At 40.2% G+C, this 22,413-nt stretch overlaps 1 protein-coding gene across 2 annotated transcripts in view; it reads right to left on the bottom strand.

The window, feature by feature from the left end:
* The window catches only part of LOC149798661 (uncharacterized), a 42,778-nt gene extending 27,525 nt beyond the window's left edge, over positions 1–15,253 (bottom strand). For both annotated transcript variants that reach the window (XM_089957505.1, XM_089957506.1), the window contains exon 1: positions 15,072–15,253. In XM_089957505.1, coding sequence (XP_089813631.1) covers positions 15,072–15,129 — 58 coding nt within the window. In that variant the 5' untranslated portion in view covers positions 15,130–15,253. The remainder of the gene's footprint in view (positions 1–15,071) is intronic.
* Between the last annotated feature and the right edge of the window lie 7,160 nt (positions 15,254–22,413).

Raw genomic sequence — 22,413 nt, 5'->3', positions numbered from 1 at the left:
TTTGAAAGGCACGATCCCTTTGTCCAAACACCAGAAACAATGCTTAGGCAAACATCGTCACGTTCTTCGCCAAATGGTTCAAAAGAAAATTCCCATTCGTCAAAAAAAGAAGATGTTGGTCCAACGTGGAGGCATTTTACCTCTCTTGTTAGGCCCCATACTGAAAGGAGTCTTGGGAACCATGTTGGGAGGACTGGTGGGAGCAAGATAAAAAGGCCTCGGAAGTTCCAAGATCTCAGAATCGACCCCTGACAACCCCATGGAAGGACGAAAACTAGCTTTAGTGCCTTACAAACGATGGATGGAATACCATCGGTGGCAAGAACAACGCACCCCGCATTTACCTCCCAATCCCCATTTGAGCGAGATGTCCCAGTTACAACACGAACTGCAATCCTTGATGGATCGCCAAGATTTGTCCGAAACAGAAAAATCGCAAAAGTACGGTCAACTCTTGCAACGACTGCAACTCTTTCACCAGAAAGCTTTAGACGAAACAGCTCTACCCACTTTGAAAGATTTTAAGACCTTGATGAAAAGTCCAGCACCATCACCAGTACCAGTACCAGTACCGGTACCAGTGGTCAAGACAGAAAAAGGAAAAGAAGAAGAAGAAGAAGGGTTTCAAACTCCACCAGAAAAAGTACGCAAGTTAACAACACCACCTACCTCCAGAATTGGATGGATTAAAAAGATGATGGCCACCCCTTCTTCCTCACAAGAGAAAAAGAAAGTGAAGACAGAAGTGAAACAAGAACCGATATCCCCTGCTCAGACATCCTCCTCTTCGACACCTATTGCCGGTCGCACACGCAAAGCCTTGCAATCCAAGAAAATACCCCAAGAGAAAAAGAGTAGCCTCTTCCAAGAGTGGGTGCCTTATTAAGACACCAATCAACACAAAAAAATGGAAAAAGTCTTAGCTAGCATTTACTACGATCCCTCGCATCCTGCAGGTTACGCAGGAGTTCAAAAATTGTATCGTGCTGCCAAAACGCGACTGAAAAGTCTCCGTTTACCTCAAGTGCAACGATGGTTACAAGAACAAGCTACCTACACTTTGCACAAACCCATTCGACGCAAGTTTGCCAGAAGTCGCACCCGAGTGGAAGGCATCGATCATCAATGGCAAGCCGATTTAGCCGATGTCTCTCATTTGGCCAGCTACAATCGTGGCTACAAATATCTGTTTTGTGTCATCGACGTCTTTTCCAAATTTGCCTGGGTCGTGCCCTTGACTTCCAAATCCAGCAGCGAGTTAGTGCGAGCCCTGCAACGAGTGTTGAAACAAAGTGGCCGTCACCCTCTTCGATGGCAAACGGACAAAGGCACCGAATTTTTGAACCAAGCTTTCCAAAAAGAATTAAAGAAACGTGACATTCATTTTTTTACCACCGAGAATCCCGAAACCAAAGCCAGCATCGTGGAGCGTTTTCAACGCACTTTGAAAGAACGCATGTGGAAATATTTTACGCATCACCACACTCTGAAGTACATCGACATCTTACCGCACCTGGTGCAAGCGTACAACCAATCTTACCATCGAAGCATCGGACGTGCCCCGCAAGACGTGACTCCCGAGAACGAAGTGTTGGTGTTTGAGCGTCTGTTCGGTACGTCCCCGACGAGGGCTGTCCCCAAGAAAAGTGAAGAGTTGGCCGTAGGAGATTGGGTGCGCATTGGCAAAACCAAACGCACTTTCGACAAAGGTTACTTACCTAACTGGACGACCGAATTGTTTCGTGTCACTGGACGAGTGCATGGCCGTCATCCTACCGTCTATAAATTGGAAGACATGAACGGAGAAGTGCTCAAAGGAACGTTTTATTTGCCCGAGTTACAACGTGTCACCAAAAAAGAAGACGACGTGTACGACATCGAAAGCATTCTCGAACGCAGAACCCGTAAAGTGGGCAAACGACGTGTCAAAGAAGTCAAAGTACGTTGGAAAGGATATCCACCCAGTTTTGATTCTTGGATAGACGCTTCGCAAGTCATCGACTATAAAAAGAAGTGACCATCATGCCCTTTCACACAACAGACGCAGCTACGTCGACCACTCCTTCTTCACCTAGTTCTTCTGTGCAAGATTTACAAAAACAACCCTTGTGGGTTTGGTGTGGAGAACGTGTGCCTAAAACGCAAATCGTCTTTTTCTGCCAAATCTTCGTGGTGTATTGTGTCATCGGGGCAGCCATTGCCAATTTGAGTTTGCAACAAGGAGACAAACAATTGTGGACCATTTTATTGAGCAGTTGCATCGGTTACCTGCTTCCCAATCCCTCCCTGAAATTCTCCTCGAACGGGAACGTTGTGTCCAGTGCCAGTGCCAGTGCCAGTCACCAGTCCAACCACAATCAGAACCCCATTTTGGGCGGAGACACGCCTCTGACGTCCAGTAATATCCCCTCGGACAGCCACAGAACTCTGGAATTATGAGTCACCAAAACCAATTTTACTTAACCTTACCCAGTGACAGTTCCATGGAGGTGTTTCCTAAGAACACGTTGTGCTGTTACACGGCCAAATTACCTCAAGCCATCCCCTTAGATCACGAAGCCCATTGGGAAGTGGCTTTAGTGGAAATGATTCACCCAACCCAAGTCCTCAATGTCCTTCCCAATCAAAATTATTTTAAGGTGGAAATTCATGACAAACCATTGCAAGATGAGTTGGATAAGATTGGCACATATACCAATAAAACCTATGATCCAAACACTAAAACGTCCACCTACAACTTGTCCATTCTCCCAGGCTATTATTTCAGTGGTCATCATTTGGTCAGCGCCATAGCCTCCAAGTTTAATGGCGTGTTCCATAAAGCTTTGGGGAATGTCCAAAAAAGTGTCACCCTGGAATACCACAAAATAGCTCGTCGCTTTCTGATGAAATTTTCTGAGGGGTCCAAAAAATTCATGTCTTTCTTATTTTGTCCTGAATTGTTTGACATATTGGGCGGTGACACGGAGATGAGGAAGATAGGAGAAAAAAAAAAGCCCCGAATTACCAGTCATTTCTGACAACGACTCTTTTGCCAAGTATTTTCGTTTCCCGGTAGAACTGAACCAAGGACTGAATTTGATCTTTGTGTATTCCGATGTGGTGGAATACAACGTGGTGGGACACACCTCCGTGCCGTTACTGCGTGTCATTCCTTTCAAAGTGGATTCTGCCATGGTCGCTGACGAGGAAGGTGGAAACACTTATCACGTCCACCGCGAATTTGTCCATCCTCACTATTTACCCGTCAGCAAGTCGTATTTGGACACGGTCAACATTACTATAAAAGGAGATTTGGGACAAAATATTCCATTCACCAAAGGAAAAGTCACGGTGAAACTCCATTTTCGAAAACGGTTCTCTCACGATTCGTAAGTCATGTATCCAGTGTACCAAGGGGTTGCACGACAGCGAGGACACGGTTTAGGAGATATGTTAAAATCAGCCTTTCGTTCAGTGGCCCCTGTGTTGAAACCGATGGTGACACGCGGATTGCACGCCTTGAAAGATGCGGCACTGACGCAAGGCAAAGAATTTCTCCAAAATGTCATCATCGACAAACAAAACCCTAAAGAAGCCTTCATGAGGGCAGGCAAAAATGTCTTGCTGCAAACGGGTAAAGACATTTTAGGCCGACGAGACACACCTATAAATGCCCTGCACGCTACCGAATCAGGCATTCAGCAAGGACAAGGCAGAAAGAGACGACGCAGAAAACACCCTTTCACCAGACTTCAAGCGAGAAAGGCCAAGAAAAGAAGAACCGTTCGAGACTTAGACGTTTTCGATTATTGAGAAAGAACAGAACAAAATGATGCACCGAGAGTCTTGCGCCTGTTCCAAGACGGAACTGGATCTGTTTGCCATGCCCCCTACCATGATGACCATGCAAGAATCCCAATGGGTGGAATTTCATCCCGTCTCCTCACTGACCGATTCCGCTCCCATCGAGTTTGAAATCAAGGGACAGCCCGAAGATTACATCGATCTGAATAGCAGTTACTTGTACCTGAAAGTCAAAGTTCTAGATAAGGATAATGGTGAAGTAACAGACAGTGAGAATATAGCTCCCGTCAACAATTTCATGCATTCCTTGTTCAGTGGAGTGGACTTGTACTTGAATAACAAACTGGTCAGTAGCAGCATGGATACTTACCCTTATCGTGCCTACCTGGAAAATCTCTTGACGTACGGAACAGATGCCAAGAACACTCATCTCAATGCCTGTGTGCTGTGGGTAGATGACGAAGCGACCCAGTTTGACATAATAAATAAAGACAATAGCGGCTTTGAGGCAAGACGAAGCAAAATCCTAAAAGAAAAGAGTTTAGAACTGATGGATCGTTTGCATTTGGACATGTGGTTGCAAGAGAAATATTTGCTAAACGGGGTCAATCTTCGCTTGAGACTGAATCGTAGCAGTACCGCTTTCCATTTGTTGGCTGATGTTGATGCTACTAAGACTGGCAATCCTAAAAGCAAAATCGAGGAGGCCAAACTCTACGTACGACGCGTGGAAGTGTTACCCAAAGTGGGTAACGACATCAGTCAAACGTTGAGCAGAACGACCGCCAAGTATCCCATACGACGCGTAGAAGTGAAAACCTTCACCATTCCTGCTGGACAGCGATCCATGATCGAAGATCATCTGTTCCAAGGACAGTTACCCAAACGTTTAATCCTTGGTATGGTCTCGAATTCAGCCTTCAACGGAGCCTTCGGTGAAAATCCTTTCAACTTTAAACACTTCGACGTGAAGAAAATCGAAGTCAGTCGCGATGGCAAGACCTTGTGTACCCGACCTTTCGAACCTGACTTTGATCCCACAAAGATGAATTACTTGAGATCGTACTTGTCCCTGTACGAAGCTACCGGCCAGTTAGGAACCAACACCAGTCACGGCATTGATTACGACGAATATGCAGGAGGCTATGCTTTGTGGGCTTTCGATTTCACTCCAGACCAAGGCAGCGACGAGGGACATTTCCACCCTATAAAATCTGGCCAGATTCGTGTGGAACTTCAGTTTGGAGAAGCACTGAAACAGACAGTGAACGTCCTCCTGTATGCAGAATTCGATAATACCATAGAAATCAACAGTTTGAGAGAAGTCATTCTAGATTACTAGAAGCCATGGAAGACTGTTATCCCTCTTTACCTAGTGGAGAAACTTTGGACATGAAATGTGAGGAGACCGTGGAAAAAGAAGAAGTGATCATGATGAAGTCGAGATGGCCAGAACAAGAAGCCCATTTAGTCTCCTGTTTTGCCAAACACTTGGTCGACAAAATGACGGAATTGATCAAGAAAAATTGCTATGGATGTCAAAACGATCATCCCAGTCAAATTCAACACGATAAATGCCTGATGTTGAGTCAAGAAGAAAAATTGGACGAGTATCTGGACGAAGCTTGGAGTCTCATCTCGAACAAAGACGTGTTGCACCAGTGGTATAAAGACTTGCGTGAACATTCTTGTCCACCATTAACCACTCAAGAGATCCATCGTATCGAAGCTCTCCTGAATCAGAGTGAGGAAACAGAACGAATAACCGTTTATTCGTCAGACATTTTCAAGCAAAAAGTCAGGATCGAATTGACGACTTATTATTACCTGTGAAGAAGAAAAAAACACAAATCAATGGATACCTGGGAACTTTATTACCTTTTGAACCACAGTTCGTATACGGCTTCTTGGAATCCTGTCGTCTGTGCTAAAGATGAACTCCCTCATCGCAAACCTAAAGACCATCAAGCTTACGTGATCAACACGGACGACAGTCATCTCCCAGGAACCCACTGGGTAGCCGTCTACTTTCCTCAAGAAGGATGTGTGGAATATTTCGATTTGTACGGATTGCCCCCTTTGGAAGACGATATCATCGACTTTATGAGAAGAAATGCTCAAACCACCCGATTCAATAACGTGAAATTACAAGGCACAGATTCCTTGGTGTGTGGACAGTACTGTGTGTATTTTCTGCATCATCGCAGCCTGGGCTATTCCTTAGAACATTTAGTGACTCATTTCGATCCTCGTTCTTCTGCTAGAAACGATGTGAAAGTAGATCGATGGTTTTGTGACCATTATGCTTATCTTTTGTCTCAAGCTAGGAAACGTAGTGTCCATCAATGGCCTAATGATTTCCAACAGTGGAAATCACAATTTCATTCACAACGTTGTCAGCCCTGTTCAAAGTAGATTGTCTATTGAGAAAAAATGTTTGTGATTTGCAAAAAAAATTATTTGATGTTATAGTGTTGGATTATTGTTAAAAAATGTTAGAGTTGTTGTTTAGTGTTAAGTGATTTTTGAATAAAAAATGTGTTTTGAAAAAAATGCCTTTGTGGTTTGTTTAGCTATAAGAATGTTGGATTGATGCTCTTTTTTTCTTACTATCCCTCTCATGACACTCACTAAACGTTGCGGCTCGAAAACCGTGTGGGGGATGTTTTCCTTCACGTCCGCGCTTTCACTTTAAGAACCGGGGTTGTTTCCAGTCTAACCATCCATTGTCGACTCATCCTCCTACGAAGATGTGCTCCAAACTAGCTAAGCTCAACGAAGCCTACGTGAATTTGCATAGGGTCAGACACAGTCTGATACCAAAGCCAGAAGAAATAGAGAACGTGAGAATGCTAAAAATCACTGAAGACTTAATAGAAGAGCTCTTCAGAGAAGAAGTGAACAGGGAAAAAGAAGAATGGACAGAGAAGTACAGACTTCAAAAACAGCAACAACAACAAAAACAACAGCAACAACAGCAGCAACCTGAACCTGACAGAGGCTTTGTCGATTGCCGTATCGACACCAAAGAGTTCTTCTTCTCTTTCCGAAGAAGCAGACCTATTGCCAGAAAGTCTATCCTCAGAGGACATCGCATTCTTAGAAACTAAAAAAAGAATGCCATAGCAAACAAAAAAACAGCCCTTTTCAGGGCTACCCAATACTCTAGAAAAGAAATAACAATCGATTTGCCAATGTGTGTGTAGGTAGAGTAGTGTGAAAATAAACACTAACTCTTTATTGATAGTGAAAGTGTATGTGTTGGTGTGTTTGTGTTTGTAAGAGCTCAAGTAAGTTGGTGTGGATAGTAGATTAAAATGATATCTTTTCTTAGTGTTTGAGGTGTATATTTGGAGTTAGATTGAATTGATTTGAATATGTGGATAGTCTATTGAAGTGATTTATAAAAAAATTTTAAAATAGTGATGGGTAGCATAAAAAGTGAGTGAGTGTTTCTTTTAGGTCCGCGCGTTGTTGTTTTTTTTGGTCATGATCTAGGTAAGATGAATTTTATGTTATTAGGGGGATGTTTTCCATCACGTCCGCGCTTTCAGTATAAATTGAAACTCGTTCGGCAGTCCAGTTACCCTTGTTGATTGATCAACACCAAAAAATGAACACGAGACTTGAGAAACTGTTGGAGCTTCATGTGCATCTGGAATATGCCAGGCGCATATTAAATGAACTGGCCGCGGAAGCCATTGTCGAGGAGGGAAGGATAAGAGAGGAGGAAAGAAGAAACAAAGAAGAGGAGGAGAGAAGATATAAAGAAGAAGAAGAAGAAAGAAGATATAAAGAGGAAAGAAGAAACAAAGAAGAGGAGGAGGAAAAGGAGAGAAGAAAAAATTTCAAAATCCCAGAGAGCGAAAATTGGGATTCTGAAGCGACATATCCTGCCTCTGCTCTCTCCCCCCAAAAGGTAAAAAGTAACTGGGGGATAAGATGCGTATGTGGCGCCAGGCCTGGAAGGTGCCACCATTAACCAGGTGTCCATGAAGTTCCAAACAAAACAGCCCTTTTCAGGGCTACCCCAATACTCTAGAAAAGAAATAACGATCGATTTGCCAATGTGTGTAGGTAGAGTAGTGTGAATATAAACACTAACTCTTTATTAATAGTGGGAGTGTATGTGATTGTGTGTTTGTGTTTGTAAATGATGAAGTAAGTTTGTGTGAATAGTAGATTATGGGTTTATTTATTGATTCTTAGCGTATGTGGAGAGTATAGTTGAGGTTTATATTATATGAAATGAGAAAGTAAGGGGATGTTTTCCTTCACGTACGCGCGTTGTTGGGTCATGATCTAGGTAAGATGAATTTTATGTTATTAGGGGGATGTTTTCCTTCACGTCCGCGCTTTCACTTTAAGAACTCACAGTGTTCGTTGTTCAAACCATTCTGCAAAGAATAAAAAGAAGATGGCGTCAAACCAAATCGACAAAATTCAAACCTTGCAAGACGTTTTAGACAACTTAGGAATAATGGAACAGATGCTATTAAGACTGGTTGAAGACCATTATTCCTATAGTCGTCCCCATCGTGTGAAGATGGAAATTAATAACTTAAGGAAAGCAAAGGACAAGATTAGTGGTGTCATGAAAGAGATCAAGGAGGAGAAGGAGGATGAAGAGGAAAGAATAAGAATAAGCAAATGGAACGAAAAGATTGAAAAAGAAGAAGAAAATGAAAAGAGGAAGAAAGAAGAGGAGGAAGAGAAGAAGAAAGAAGAGGAGGAGAAGAAAAAAAAGAAAGAGAAGAAGAGTGTAGGAGATAAAATAAGAACTTGGTGGAGGAAAAGAAGAAATTAGAAGAAGAAGAAGAAGGAGAAAACCCAAAGGCCCTTTTCAGGGCCAGCCATATTTCTCGAAAAGAGATAGTCTTTGAATTGCCTACCCCTTTTTTTTATTTTATTTTTTATTTTATTTTTTTTATTTTTTAAAAAAAAATAGAGACTCTCCCTGTTTCAATTTTACATAGACCCTATACAGTCCCAAGGGTTTTTTGACCATGTTAAATTTACATAGACCCTATATTGTCCCAGGGGTTTTTGGCCATGTTAATTCCCATAGACCCTATATGTTCCCACGATTTTTCTCCATGTTAAATTTACATAGACCCTATATGTTCCCAAGGGTGTTTGTAATGATAAATCCCATAGACCCTATAAGATCCCCATTAACTACTTACGGTGTTAAATTACTCATTGTTCTATCTATTGATTTCTACCTACGAAAGCCGAAAGTTACGAAATCCAATGATATTAGAGATACTGATTTCGATGCAGATCGTGCTATCTGTGATTCCTTTGACATTTCTTGCCCAAAACAGCAGTGAAAATGTTTTCATCGAATGAACACACTTTACATAAAAGCGAATGAAAACAGGCCAAACAGTGCAAAATACCATCCCAATGAGGTTTACAGCAGCACTAAAGAAAATAAGATTTTGAATTACATCCTTCAATCTGTTTTGTCTCTTGTATATATTACTTTCAAGACTTACATACGTGATAGAAAAACATCTCAGTAATAACAACAACTATTACAATTGTAGCCAAACGTATAAATGCATCCAATACAAAACAAGCAGAACACATATTGACACTGTGTTTTGTCCTTCCTCGGCTGGTTCTTACAAATGATTGTGCTTGAATGTTGTAAAGCTAGCATTCGGTTAAGAAAGAGGTCATCCCAAAAAGTAAATTATGAAAACCCGGCGAAATATATTATGGTGTTTTATGTCATGCAATCGTCTTTAAGCTCTAAAATGTATTCAGATCATCAATGGAAGAATTTTACTCATCATATATGTTACAGCAAGGACGACGAAGTCATAAAACGATTTAGACATTTTAGCTGGTGTAAAATTGACTAAGATCTCGTACCTATTTGCTACCTTATTTGCCTGCCTTGTTTACATTCGACAATTGCTGTGGAAATAAAGAAATTGCAATTTTTATATTCCTTGAAACTTAATTCATTTTCAATGTGCATGCTATTCAATGAAGTAGCGTGTAAATGGCAGCATGTAATAGAGACAATATTTGATAATGCATTTTTAAGATCCTCTTTACGATCACCTTGTTTATTTGAACATATTACAGATGCAAAACTGAAGATTCTATAATATAATGACTTATCTGATGGAAGATTTCGAGCTCCTGTAACTAAAGTTTTATTAGATAAATACAGAGTATTTGTGAAACACTATTTTAGACGATATACAATATAAATCAATTAAGCCTCACTGTAACAAGACTATATTGAAGTTATTAAGATTATACTGTCGGAAAAGAATTTCCAGGAGTTAAAAATAATACCGTTTCTTTTTTCTAATTAATGTGTGTTAAAACCATCACTGATATTCTTGATCAACACAATTTTCAAATTTGTTATTGTGACAGCCACATTGCATGTTAGATCGTATCCATTTTCATTTAGGACAAACTGGACACCATTGGAAGACTTGTTGCAAACTCTATATTCATATGATCATCCATTCAGGGAATTAGTGACAAGATTTTCAATTCGTTAATTGCGTCAACCATATTTGAGGTCAGATCGGTAAGATTTTCATTTATTTCCAAATCATATAATTAGTGTTCTGGTGAAAGACCTATTTCGATATGAATTTCTTTTGAGGAGAAGTAGCAATATCAATATTTTCAAAATGACTGTCATGGTAGCCATACGTGATGTCAAATTCGATCCATTTTCATCTAATGCCAATTATACTGCATAAGACGTCTTCTGATAAAGCCTCAAGTTTGATACGACTTTCTATCTACGAATAATAGCGACACAAATTTGTAGATGGCAGCTGTGGCAGACATATTAAATATTAAATCAGCTTGTAAGACTAACTGGATATTATAAGGAGTCTTCAGTAACAAACTCAATGCTGATATGACTTTCCATAGCGATAATAATGTTTTCAAGATAGCTGCCATAATGGACTTCAGATCAGTACCCTTTTCAATTCTGACCAACGAGACATGATATGAAGTCTTTTAGTGAAAAGTCTATGTTGATATTCCTATCAATTGAAGTGGTATCAATGATGTTCAAGATGGTTGCATTGGCAGCCACACTGGATGTCTAAACATATATATTTTCTGTTAGGGTTAATTAGATTATGGGATCAAGGTGTGTGTCCTGTTTCATAGCAATTGGCCAAAGTAGTTTAAGTGGAGCAGCGATAACGAACTTGTTCTAACGGACGACGGACGAACATTCACAGCACTAACCCATAAGCTTTCTGACCTATGACCAGTAGCGCTAACATGTAAAGAAGAAAAGCATGATATAACCAGGGAATCAAGGCAAGTGCCGAATCTGTTAGCACCTAGTTACAAGTAAAAGTGGACAAAACATACTTAAGTTTGTATCATGGGTAAAAGAAGGAATTAAATACACATAAACGGTAAATCTTCATAATGATCTATACGATGTAAATACAATGACATATTTTATCAATTCCACCTGCAGAGAGAAGACTACTATAACTGGAAGAAGAACGATAATTTGAAAATAATTGAAATGCCGGAGAACCCGTTGAACTAAAAACAGAATTGATGCTATTAGAAATTGAAGAGTAAATTACAAAAGAAAGATGGCACACATAAAGACATTCCTGACAAGATATATGCAATCTAAACGTTATAGCACAAAATACAGAGGGCAAAACAAAGACATCCATACAGAGATATATACAGTCAACTAAAGTACAAGCTCAGCTGGAAAGTGCTTAAGACTAAAGAGCACAACTAATAAGACATCTGAGTTTAAGAATACTTTGGTTACAATATTAAAAAAAGATTACAATTGTTTCCGAAAAAATGTTACCAATCAGTTAAAGCTTTACAAAGAGAAACATGTGTATCAATTACTGCAACTAAAATAGCAATAACTATTATAATATAAACTGTTTCTCTATCAATACCACCTGTGATTAAGAGTCTTGTAGGAAGTTAGGTTTGTTGTACAAGTTCTGGGTGCTAAATAAGGTAGACTTATTCCAGTATCAAACAAAGCAGTATCATCATTGTCAGGTATCATTAGCAGCGTCACACGTTGATTGCTTATGCGTGCTGAAGAGATCGTGATATTTTCAGCTGATCCTGCCATTTCGCTTATTCTAGCATTAGTTAGCTTAGGGTTTGCTCTTTTTCTCCGAGGTGTAAATACAGCATCAAAAGGGATGAAATAAATTGTTTCAACAAGACTACCGTAAACAACACATGATACGTCAAATAATCCTTTCGCAACTAATCACCTCAACAGCTGAGCTAAGGAAACGACAATTATATGATAAGGCGTAGATTTTGGTAACATTTCATCAAACTACCCGTATACATTAAATATTGATAGCTCGAATTAGAAAACTTTACAGGCATATACTGTTTCAATTATTTAAAATTTCCCATGGACTAGTTCCTGCAAATCTTCAAGATTTTATTCAACCTTTATAAAGAACATACTACATATTCAATTCGACCTTTATTTATAGAACATAATACTTATATAATTCTATCTTTATTTATAAAACATAATACCTTTCAAATTCGACCTCTATTTATAGAACAAATACCTGTCCAATTCAACCTTTATTTATAGATCATAGTACCTAGCCAAATTCGACCGTTATTTATAGAACATAATACCTATCCAATTCGACCTCTATGTATAGAAATTAATATCTATCCAATTCGACCTCTGTTTATAGAACATAGTATCTATCCTATTCGACCTTTATTTATAGAACATAATACCTATCAAATTTGACCTTTTGATAGAACATGGTATCTATCCAATTCCACCTCCATTTATATAACAAAATACATATCCAATTCCACCTTTTTTATAGAACATATTACCTATCCAATTCGACCTTTCTATAGAACATAATACCTATCCAATTCGACCTTTCTATAGAACATAATACCTATCCAATTCGACCTTTCTATAGAACATAATACCTATCCAATTCGACCTTTCTATAGAACATAATACCTATCCAATTCGACCTTTTAAATAGAACATAGTATCTATCCAAATCGACCTTTTTTATGGAACATAGTACCTATCCAATTCGACCTTTTTATACAACATAGTACCTATCTAATTCGGCCTTTATTTATAGAACATAGTACCTATCCAATTCGACTTTTTTATAGAATATAATACCTATCCACTTCGACATTTGTATAGAAGAGAGGACCTATCCAATTCTACCTTTTTATACAACATTGTAAGTATCTAATTCTACCTATTTTATAGAACATAGTACCTATCCAATTCCACCTTTTTTATAGGACATAGCATCTATCCAATTCGACCTATTTATAGAACATAGCACCTATCCAATTCGACCTTTTTTATAGAACATAGCACCTATCAAATTCGACCTTTTTTATAGAACATAACACCTATCCAAATTGACGTTTTTAACAGAACATAGCACCTATCCAATTCGACCTTTTTATAGAACATAGCACCTATCCAATTCGACCTTTTTTATAGAACATAGCATCTATCCAATTCGACCTTTTTATAGAACATAGCACCTATCCAATTCGACCTTTTTATAGAACTTAGCACCTATCCAAATTGACGTTTTTAATAGAACATTGCACCTATCCAATTCGACCTTTTTATAGAACATAGTACCTATTAAATTCGACCTTTTTTAGAATATAATACCTATAAAATTTGACCTTTTGATAGAACATGGTATCTATCCAATTCAACCTCTATTTATAGAACATAATACCTATCAAATTCGACCTTTTTTATAGAACATAGCACCTATCCATTTCGACCTTTTTTTTAATGAAGATAGCACCTATCCAAATTGACGTTTTTTATAGAACATAGCACCTGTCCAATTCGACCCTTTTTATAGAACATAATACCTATCCAATTCGACCTTTATTTATAGAACATAGTACCTATCCAATTCGACCTTTTTATAGAACATAGTACCTATCCAATTCAACCTTTTTATAGAACATAGTACCTATCCAATTCGACCTTTTTATAGAACATAGTACCTATCAAATTCGACCTTTTTATAGAACATAGTACCTATCAAATTCGACCTTTTTATAGAACATAGTACCTATCCAATTCAATCCTCAAAATGGTCATCAACCTCTACGTCTACATCTACTTCTACCATCGACAATTCGAAATTGGAACTCGCTACCCGTTGAAGTAAGAAACAACCCTTCCATACATTACTGTAAAACCTATTTGAACCGTGTTAAAAAAAACACTCCATGTTACTATTACGCTGGTGAAGGAATATCGAAGATCATGCATGTTACGATAAGAACAAATTTTAGTAACTTAAATTACGCTTTATATAAGAATCTTATATATAATAATAAGTACTGTTTAGAGATCAAATCCTATACACTCCACTTCGCTCTTACGCTTGAAACACTGTGTGGCAACCTTATTTTAACAGTATAAAATAACAAACATATAGCTTCATCTTTGCAAAAGTAATCGGATGACAAGGAGATTTAATTATTTGGTTGAATTCACAACCTTTTGAATTGCAATTAATTATACTTTATACTTAATGAATCCCCACAATCATATATTTCTAAATGCATTTAACATCGTTTCTCATATAAATATAGTTTCAACTAAATGTGCATGTGTAGAGGCAACTAGAAGCTTTTCAGGCTCGCCTAGTCAACTGCACGTGCTTTTTACAATGTAATACTCCGAAGCCGTATAGCTTATGATGATGTATACCTACAGCTTGACAATGGGGTTGGAAAGTGAAATCCGTGAAATATATGATGCAGCTTCCAGCTACAAGTATATATAAAACTAGGTTTGCAAAAATATTTGAAGATTTGGCCTTTATTACAAGCCCCTAGGAGAGGGATAAAATATTATATTCCCACAGTCGGGTCAATAACCACCCAACAAATGAAAGACTACTGGATACCAATGCATGAATGGACGGGCATAGGGAAGTACTTATGAATATAAAAATTTATATTATCGCAATACAATTGAGCTTTTTGTCATTATGGACACAATAAATTCAATGATTTCTTATGTTTTGTTATCATATATGTATAATTTGGCGGAACCTGGATGTACGATAGATAGATAGATAGATAGATAGACAGGTGGGTAGATAGATAGACAGACAGACAGACAGGTAGGTAGGTAGATAGACAGGCAGACAGATAGATAGATAGATAGATAGATAGATAGACCTATGTCAGTAAACTTTATTGATATACATGCATTATGTACCTACCAATCACACCTCCGATGTGAAGGAAAATAACAACACAAACCGACACCCATGATTTCATGTCTTCCACTAGAATACGTTTCCCTGAAGTAAATGCAAATTACAGTTAGTTGTTGTCCATTAAGGAGTTTTACACACAAGACAGACTTTCTTGTTGCTACGTGCTGGTCACAATTAACGGCTAAAACAAACTGATCATGAAAGAGATAAATATTGCATTAAATACATTCACTCAAGATAGCAACGCATGTACGATAACGGTAAACATGAAGTACACTGTTGACCTCAGACGTGGCAAAGTAAAGTGCAATGTGACTTTAATGTACCGGCAAACAGAAAAAGAAATGCCCCCCGTCCCCCCCCCCCCATTGCAATCGGTATCCTGCAACAAAAGAATAAAAAAGCAACCCAAAAGCAATAAAATGCATCTACTGTAGATACATAATGGAAACAAAGATATTGACGCTGAGGATCTATGCTGTGAACTTTCAGCCATAGTTCGAAGACTCCCAAAGTCTATGCCACCAAAAGAAGTACTTCTTTTCACACTCCAACAAAAACGTTTGGATAATTTCCCTAATGTTGCTATTGCATTAAGAATCCTTCTCACACTTCCAGTATCAGTGGCAAGTGGTGAGCGTAGTTTCTCAAAGCTCAAGCTTATAAAATCTTACATTCGCTCAACAATGTTGCAAGAGAGACTAGTTGGCTTGGCAACTATATCAATTGAACATGTTCAGGCTTCATCACTTGATTTAGCTGAATTGGTTAAAAACTTTGCCGAGGAAAAGGCACGCAAAGTGAGATTTTGAATTGTCGTTCTGTCTGCATTTATCCCTCAGCCAAATTTGGTTTCAGGTGTGTTAGTATTGAGTGTTCAACTGTCCATTATGTTGTTAGTTCATCACTAATGTCTATCTTTATGTTTGTTTATTCTTGTCTTAATTTTGCAAATAAAATAGTATCAAGTAGTGCTTTTTTTGGGGGGGGGGGTGTCCGGACATTTGAGCACAAAATGGTATTTATTTTTAAAAATTACCCTTGGTCTGTGCTCAAATGTTGAAATGTTTAAAAAAAATTTTTATTGTTTATAAATTTTGAAATTGATATTTTCCTGGGGTGGGTGGGTGGGTGGGGGGCGCCAGAATTTAACCTTGCCTAGGGCGCCAGATAGTCTGTCGCCGGCTCTGTTTACACCTAGATCCTAGACCAGTTTGTATACAGCAGGGTGCATCTAATCTTTAAAACCCCGAGCAAACAAATGATTGTGAACATAGAGGTTACAAAGCCAGTTGCATGATAACGAAAATGTCACAGTAGATAACATCATTCACATTACGTCAATGAGCAACCTTGATGACTCATTGATTAGCGTGGTGCGTCTTCGTCACTCCAACTGAAGCTATAGGAGTAGTAAGGTGGGGTACATTAGCGACAATGGGAATTAGCATTACAGAGACCCCTGGGTCAGATTAGCGACAAGGGAAATTTAACATGGCGAAAAATCGTGGGTCAGATTAGCGACAAGGGAAATTAACATGGAGAAAAATCGTGGGTCACTCTAGCGACAAGGGGAATTTAACATGGAACTATAGTGTGGGTCTGTCTAGCGACAAGGGGAATTGAATATGGGATTTTTTTTTTTTAAATTTTTTTAAATTTAAATTTAAATTTAAATTTAAATTTAAAAAAGGGTAGGCAATGGAAAGGCTATCTCTTTTCGAGAAATATGGCTGGCCCTGAAAAGGGCCTTTGGGTTTATGTTAATGTATTCATTAACATAAATGGTACCGCATTGGTCTTCTTCTTGTCCTTAGGCTACGTCTCACTGTTGGTCCGTAAATCAGCACTCTTTTCAGGCATCCTTGTCTTTCAACGTAGATCCTACGTATCCACAGGCTGGTGTTTGTCCTGTGGACAACGGTCCACTTGGATCGGACATACATGAGCATGTCCGTCCGGAACATCATGGAAGACACAAGCGTAGAAGATTGCACATCGGTCCACATCTTGAAGCGACGAGAACAAGTGAATCAATGCAGTGAACTGCGCTTATTTATAGGTACAGGAAGGATTGAAACGGATTGAATTCATTCACCAATCCGAACACGCGTTACAAAATTCAGTCAGCTCGCATCCAATCCGAAGAGAGCAGTCTGTGACGTCACGTGGTCTATATAGATTCGTTAGCGCTTGTGTGCAGTCAATCTATGCGACAGTGATTCAACATGACGGAAACTCAGAAAACGATCCATTGGGGTGCACCAGCAGGGGAGACTGCCCAAGGGAACCCGGACTTACTTTCAGAAGAGGTACATTGGGATTTTGTGGATTTTCTTACCTCGCAAGAATTTGTTCCGGAACCTTCGTTACCTTCTTCATTACCGCAAGTGGAGAATTTTAGACAGAGACAGAAAGAAGAATTGGAGAAATTTATGCAACGACAAAAGGAAGCGGAACAAGCTTTTCTCCTACAGCAACAGCAACAGCAACAAGAAGAGGTAAGAAAAAAACAACAGCAACAACAGCAAGAAGAAGTAGCAGCAAAGAAACAAGAGGGTGAAAATCAAACGGCTACGGTACTGTTGGACATTTTAGCGGAGTTAAGAAGTCTGAAACAAATGTATCAGACTTCTTTATCACGACCGAAGAGAATACGACCTTCCCGAGCTAAACACGCCAACCCTGTGACTAAGCCTGTCGTACCACCCTTACTGATTTCAACCCAATCATCAGAAGTAGGCCTTGGCCGTGGCAAAGGCTTAAGGCAGTTAAAGTTGATTGGTTAAATTCACCCCTACACCAAAATAAAAAGGCCCTTTTCAGGGCCACCCACATTTCTCGAAAAGAAATACAATTTCAATTTGCCAATAACTCAAAAATAAACCCCACCCATTTTACCTTATAGTACGTGTCTGTGTATGAGTGCGTGAGTGTAGCTTCTTATTTTAAAATCAAAACTCAAAGACACTTACCTTATATCATTCATGTATTCTTTTATCCATTTTTTTACAATCCAAATCACAATTCACCACAGAACACTTTAATTAAAAGTTCATTGACTTCTTCTTTCTCCTTGTTTAGTCTCTCTGTTTTTTTAATTTCTTCACCGTTTTTTCTTCATTTTCTTCCCTTCTTCTTTTCTTCTCCTGTTTCTTTGCTTCTTTTAAATAGAATTGTCTTCTTTCTTCCTCTTCTTCCTCTGAAGAATCCCTCTCTTCTTTCGAAGAATCCCTCTCTTCTTCCGAAGAATCCCTCTCTTCTTCTGAAGAATCCTTCTTTTCTTCTGACTCCTCTTGTTTCTTGTTTGGGCAATCTGGAGACCAATGTCCTTTTTCTTGACAATAATAACAGGTATCTTGACTTTTGTCTTTTTTAGCCCCTGTTTTCTTTCTTTTTTGACGGTCTGGACACTCTGAAGACCAATGCCCTTTCTTCTGACAGATATAGCAAGTATCTTGACTTTTATCTCGAAAGGAAGGAGAGTAGTCCGTCGGCTGGTCTGAAGAGAATTTTCTAATGACCCCTCGCAAAGCTCTGACAAAACGTTCCATCTGGGTAGTCTCTTCCATTGTTGTGCTCGGCTTGAGAGTGAAATGAATAGTGAAAGGACAAGACACACACCCTTTTTATATACGCTGGTTTGCCAAGACTATAAATTAGTCTATGGTGTTTAAACTTGAGTCATTTGACGTTTTGCACTCAAGATGAAACGATCCCATTCATTCGAGAAGAAAGAAGAAGAAGAAAGTAAGAGGCAGAAACGTGATCTATCGCCTCGTACCAGGGCTGAAATCTTGGCACAAATTCATGCCAGTGATTTTGAAGAGGACATGAGTGAACCAGAATCCGAACCCTCTAAACCAAGTTCACCACCCTTAGTCAACCCTGAAAAGTACTATTCCATTCGAGAGACGGAAAAGCGCTCCTCTAGAAAATTTAGAACCACGGCTTACACCTACACGGTGAAGTTTAAAGATTTCAAGGCCGACGTACCCTTGGAGAAAGCAGAAGGGTTTATCACCGAGATGTGGGATTCTTTGCTCACCGCACTCAAGCGACAATGTCAAGCCAAAGAAGACGATCGCTTGACACTATCCATAGATCACGACGGTTTGAAATCCCCTGTTTGGATCGAGTTTAGCAGACCCGCAGAACTGACCCCTTCCAAAGTCATGGACAAGATACAACATGTGCAACAATCTAATGACCAGTTTGACATCACCGATGGTAAAGCCACACTGAAAATGGCCCACGTCTCTCCTCCTCAAGGAACTGGATGCAAAAAGATGTTATTGGTGGACGACCTTCGCAACACCAAAAAGAGTCTCGTCCGAATTAACAACCCTCAAGACCAGATGTGTTTAGCCCGTGCCATCGTGGTGGGACGAACCTATGCCAACAAGAACGACACGGTAGAATGGAAAAGAACCTGGAAAACTATTCAACGATGCGATCGAGCCAAACAACGAAATGAAGCAGAACTCCTGTTGCAACAAGCCGGACTGTCCAAAGACACACCCTGTGGCATTCCTGAGATGCAAAAATTGCAAGATGCCCTAGATCCACGCTACACCTTGAAAGTGCACCCTCAAGAAATGCGTGGAACTCTGTTGTTTCGAGGCCAAGATTTTAAGGACGGAAAATACATTCATGTCTATCATCACGATGACCATTTCGATGCCATTACCAGTATCACTGGATTCCTGGGATACAGTTATTATTGTGAGAAATGTGACTATGGTTATAACAATCGAGAGCAACACAAGCATTGTGGAATGAAATGCCCAGGATGTTTGGCCTCTCCACCCTGTCTGAGCGAAGGACCAGTGCCTTGTTCGACTTGTTTGCGCACGTTTGTCAGTCCTACCTGTTACCAACAACATTTGAAAACACAAGGTTCACAGAAGAAATGTGCTTGTCAACTCCTGAGATTGTGCCCTACCTGTGGACAAGGCATACTTACCAATAATGCCAAGGCACACGTATGTCGAGGAAAGAAAAAAAGTCACATTTGTCACCACATCGTGGACTTGGAACACCAATGCTACGTGCAAAAATACCAACCCCCACCAGAGAAAGAGGACGGTCACAAGAAGAAAGGCAATTTCATCTTTTTCGATTTCGAATGCATGCAAGAGACTGGCATTCACATTCCTAATTTCTGCGTGGCTCATCGAGCGTGCGAGAAGTGCATTCAAGAACCTATCTTCAGTCATTGCCCTCACTGCAGCAAGATTCCTGGAGGACGTGAAAAAATCTTTCGGGGACCAAACACGTTAGCCGATTTTGCCCAATGGGTCTTAGACCCCATCGACAAGACGTGGAGCCAAGAGGACATCGAACGTTACGGAGATTGTCATCGTCATGCCACGGTGATGGCTCACAATTTCTCCGGATACGATGGACAGTTTCTTCTCAGATACTATACGGAACAAGGCACCGAACGTCCTAAAGTGACTTTGAACGGAGCCAAAATCATTTTCATGCAAGTGGGACAAGTACAGTTTAAAGATTCGATGAGTTACTTGGCCATGCCTTTGAGCCGAATGCCTAAAACGTTTGGAATGACAGAAATGGCTAAAGGGTACTTTCCACACTTTTTCAATACGGAAGCCAATCAACATGCCGTTCTACCCCATTTGCCTGAGGCTCACTATTACGACCCCGACAACATGCGTACCGAACAACGAGAAGCTTTCTACGCTTGGTACCAGGCTCATGCCTCTGACCCCTTCGACTTTCAGGAAGAAATGTTAAAGTACTGTCGTTCCGACGTGGACATTTTACGGCGTTACTGTGGAAAATTTCGAGAACTGTTCATGGAACACGGAGGGGTCGATCCTTTGAAAGAAGCTTGCACCATTGCCAAAGCGTGTTCCTTAGTGTACCGCCAACGATTCATGCCTGAAAACACCGTGGCTGTCATCAGTCCTCAAACGACCCACTATGTCAAACGTCAATACTCGGTCAAAGCCCTACGTTGGTTACATTACTTGTGCGACAAGGAAGACAAATGGATTCAGCATGCCCGCAACGGAGGAGGCGAAAAGACCATCGGAACGTATTCGGTCGATGGCTGGGACTTAGAAAACCCCAAGATCGTGTACGAGTTTAACGGTTGCTTATTTCACGGATGTCCCGTCTGCTACCCTGACCGTGACACTAAAAATCAGTTTTTGCAACGAACCATGGAAGACTTGTACCAGGCCACTTGTCAGCGACGCCTAAAGTTAGAACAGCAAGGATACCAAGTGGTGGAAATGTGGGAACACGAGTACGATCACCGTTTGAAAACCGATCCCGAGTTTAAACGCCTCGTGGAAAGTTACCAGTTCATGGACCCGCTGAACCCGAGGGATAGTTTGTACGGAGGAAGACCCAATGCCACCTGTTTGCTGTACCAAGCCGACGAAGAGAAAGGAGAAGAAATCAAATACTTGGACGTGTGTTCGCTGTATCCCTACGTGTGCAAATATTGTCGCTTTCCTGTAGGGCACCCGCAATTGTTCACGGAACACATCGACCTGAAAAACATTCGACAATACGAAGGCTTGATGAAGTGTTAAGTTTTGCCTCCCACGAACCTATACCATCCCGTCTTACCTCACCATTGTCAAGGCAAACTGATGTTTCCCTTGTGCCGTACTTGTGCCGAAACGTGCAACCAGGACCAACCTTGCCATCACAGCCAGGAAGAACGTGCCTTGACGGGAACCTGGGTCAGCGTGGAATTGTTCAAAGCTCTGGACATGGGATACCAACTGTTAGAAGTGTACGAAATTTGCCACTTTCCCAAGACACAACAGTACCACAAGGGTGACCCTACTCAGAAAGGCATTTTCGCCGACTACGTGGATGCCTTTTTGAAACTGAAACAAGAAGCCAGCGGCTATCCTTCCTGGTGTCACACTCCCGAAGACCAAATACAGTTCAAAGAGAAATACTATGCACAAGAAGGCATCTCTTTAGACCACATCGAAAAAAACGAAGGCAGGCGATCGTTTGCCAAAGTGATGTTAAATTGCTTGTGGGGTAAAATGGCACAACGTCCGTGTTTACCCAAGACGGAATATTTGACAGAACCTTCCCGCTACTTCCAGATGATTCACGACAAAACCAAATACATGAAACACGTGGACGTCGTTCGAGAGGATTTGATCTTGGTCAATTACGAAGAAGATCTGGACTTTGTACAAGACGACCCTTTTGGAAATGTCATCATTGCGGCTTACGTGACAGCTCATGCTCGCTTAAAATTGTACGAAGCTTTAGAACTGTTAGAAGAACGCGTCCTGTACTTTGACACGGACAGTTGCATTTACATCCATCACCCGATTCAACA

Source organism: Sinohyriopsis cumingii, chromosome 5, assembly GCF_028554795.1.
Source record: "Sinohyriopsis cumingii isolate HCF-2022 chromosome 5, ASM2855479v2, whole genome shotgun sequence".
In the NCBI taxonomy this organism is placed as follows: Eukaryota; Metazoa; Mollusca; class Bivalvia; order Unionida; family Unionidae; genus Sinohyriopsis; species Sinohyriopsis cumingii.
This window is presented reverse-complemented; position numbering and strand designations above follow the sequence as displayed.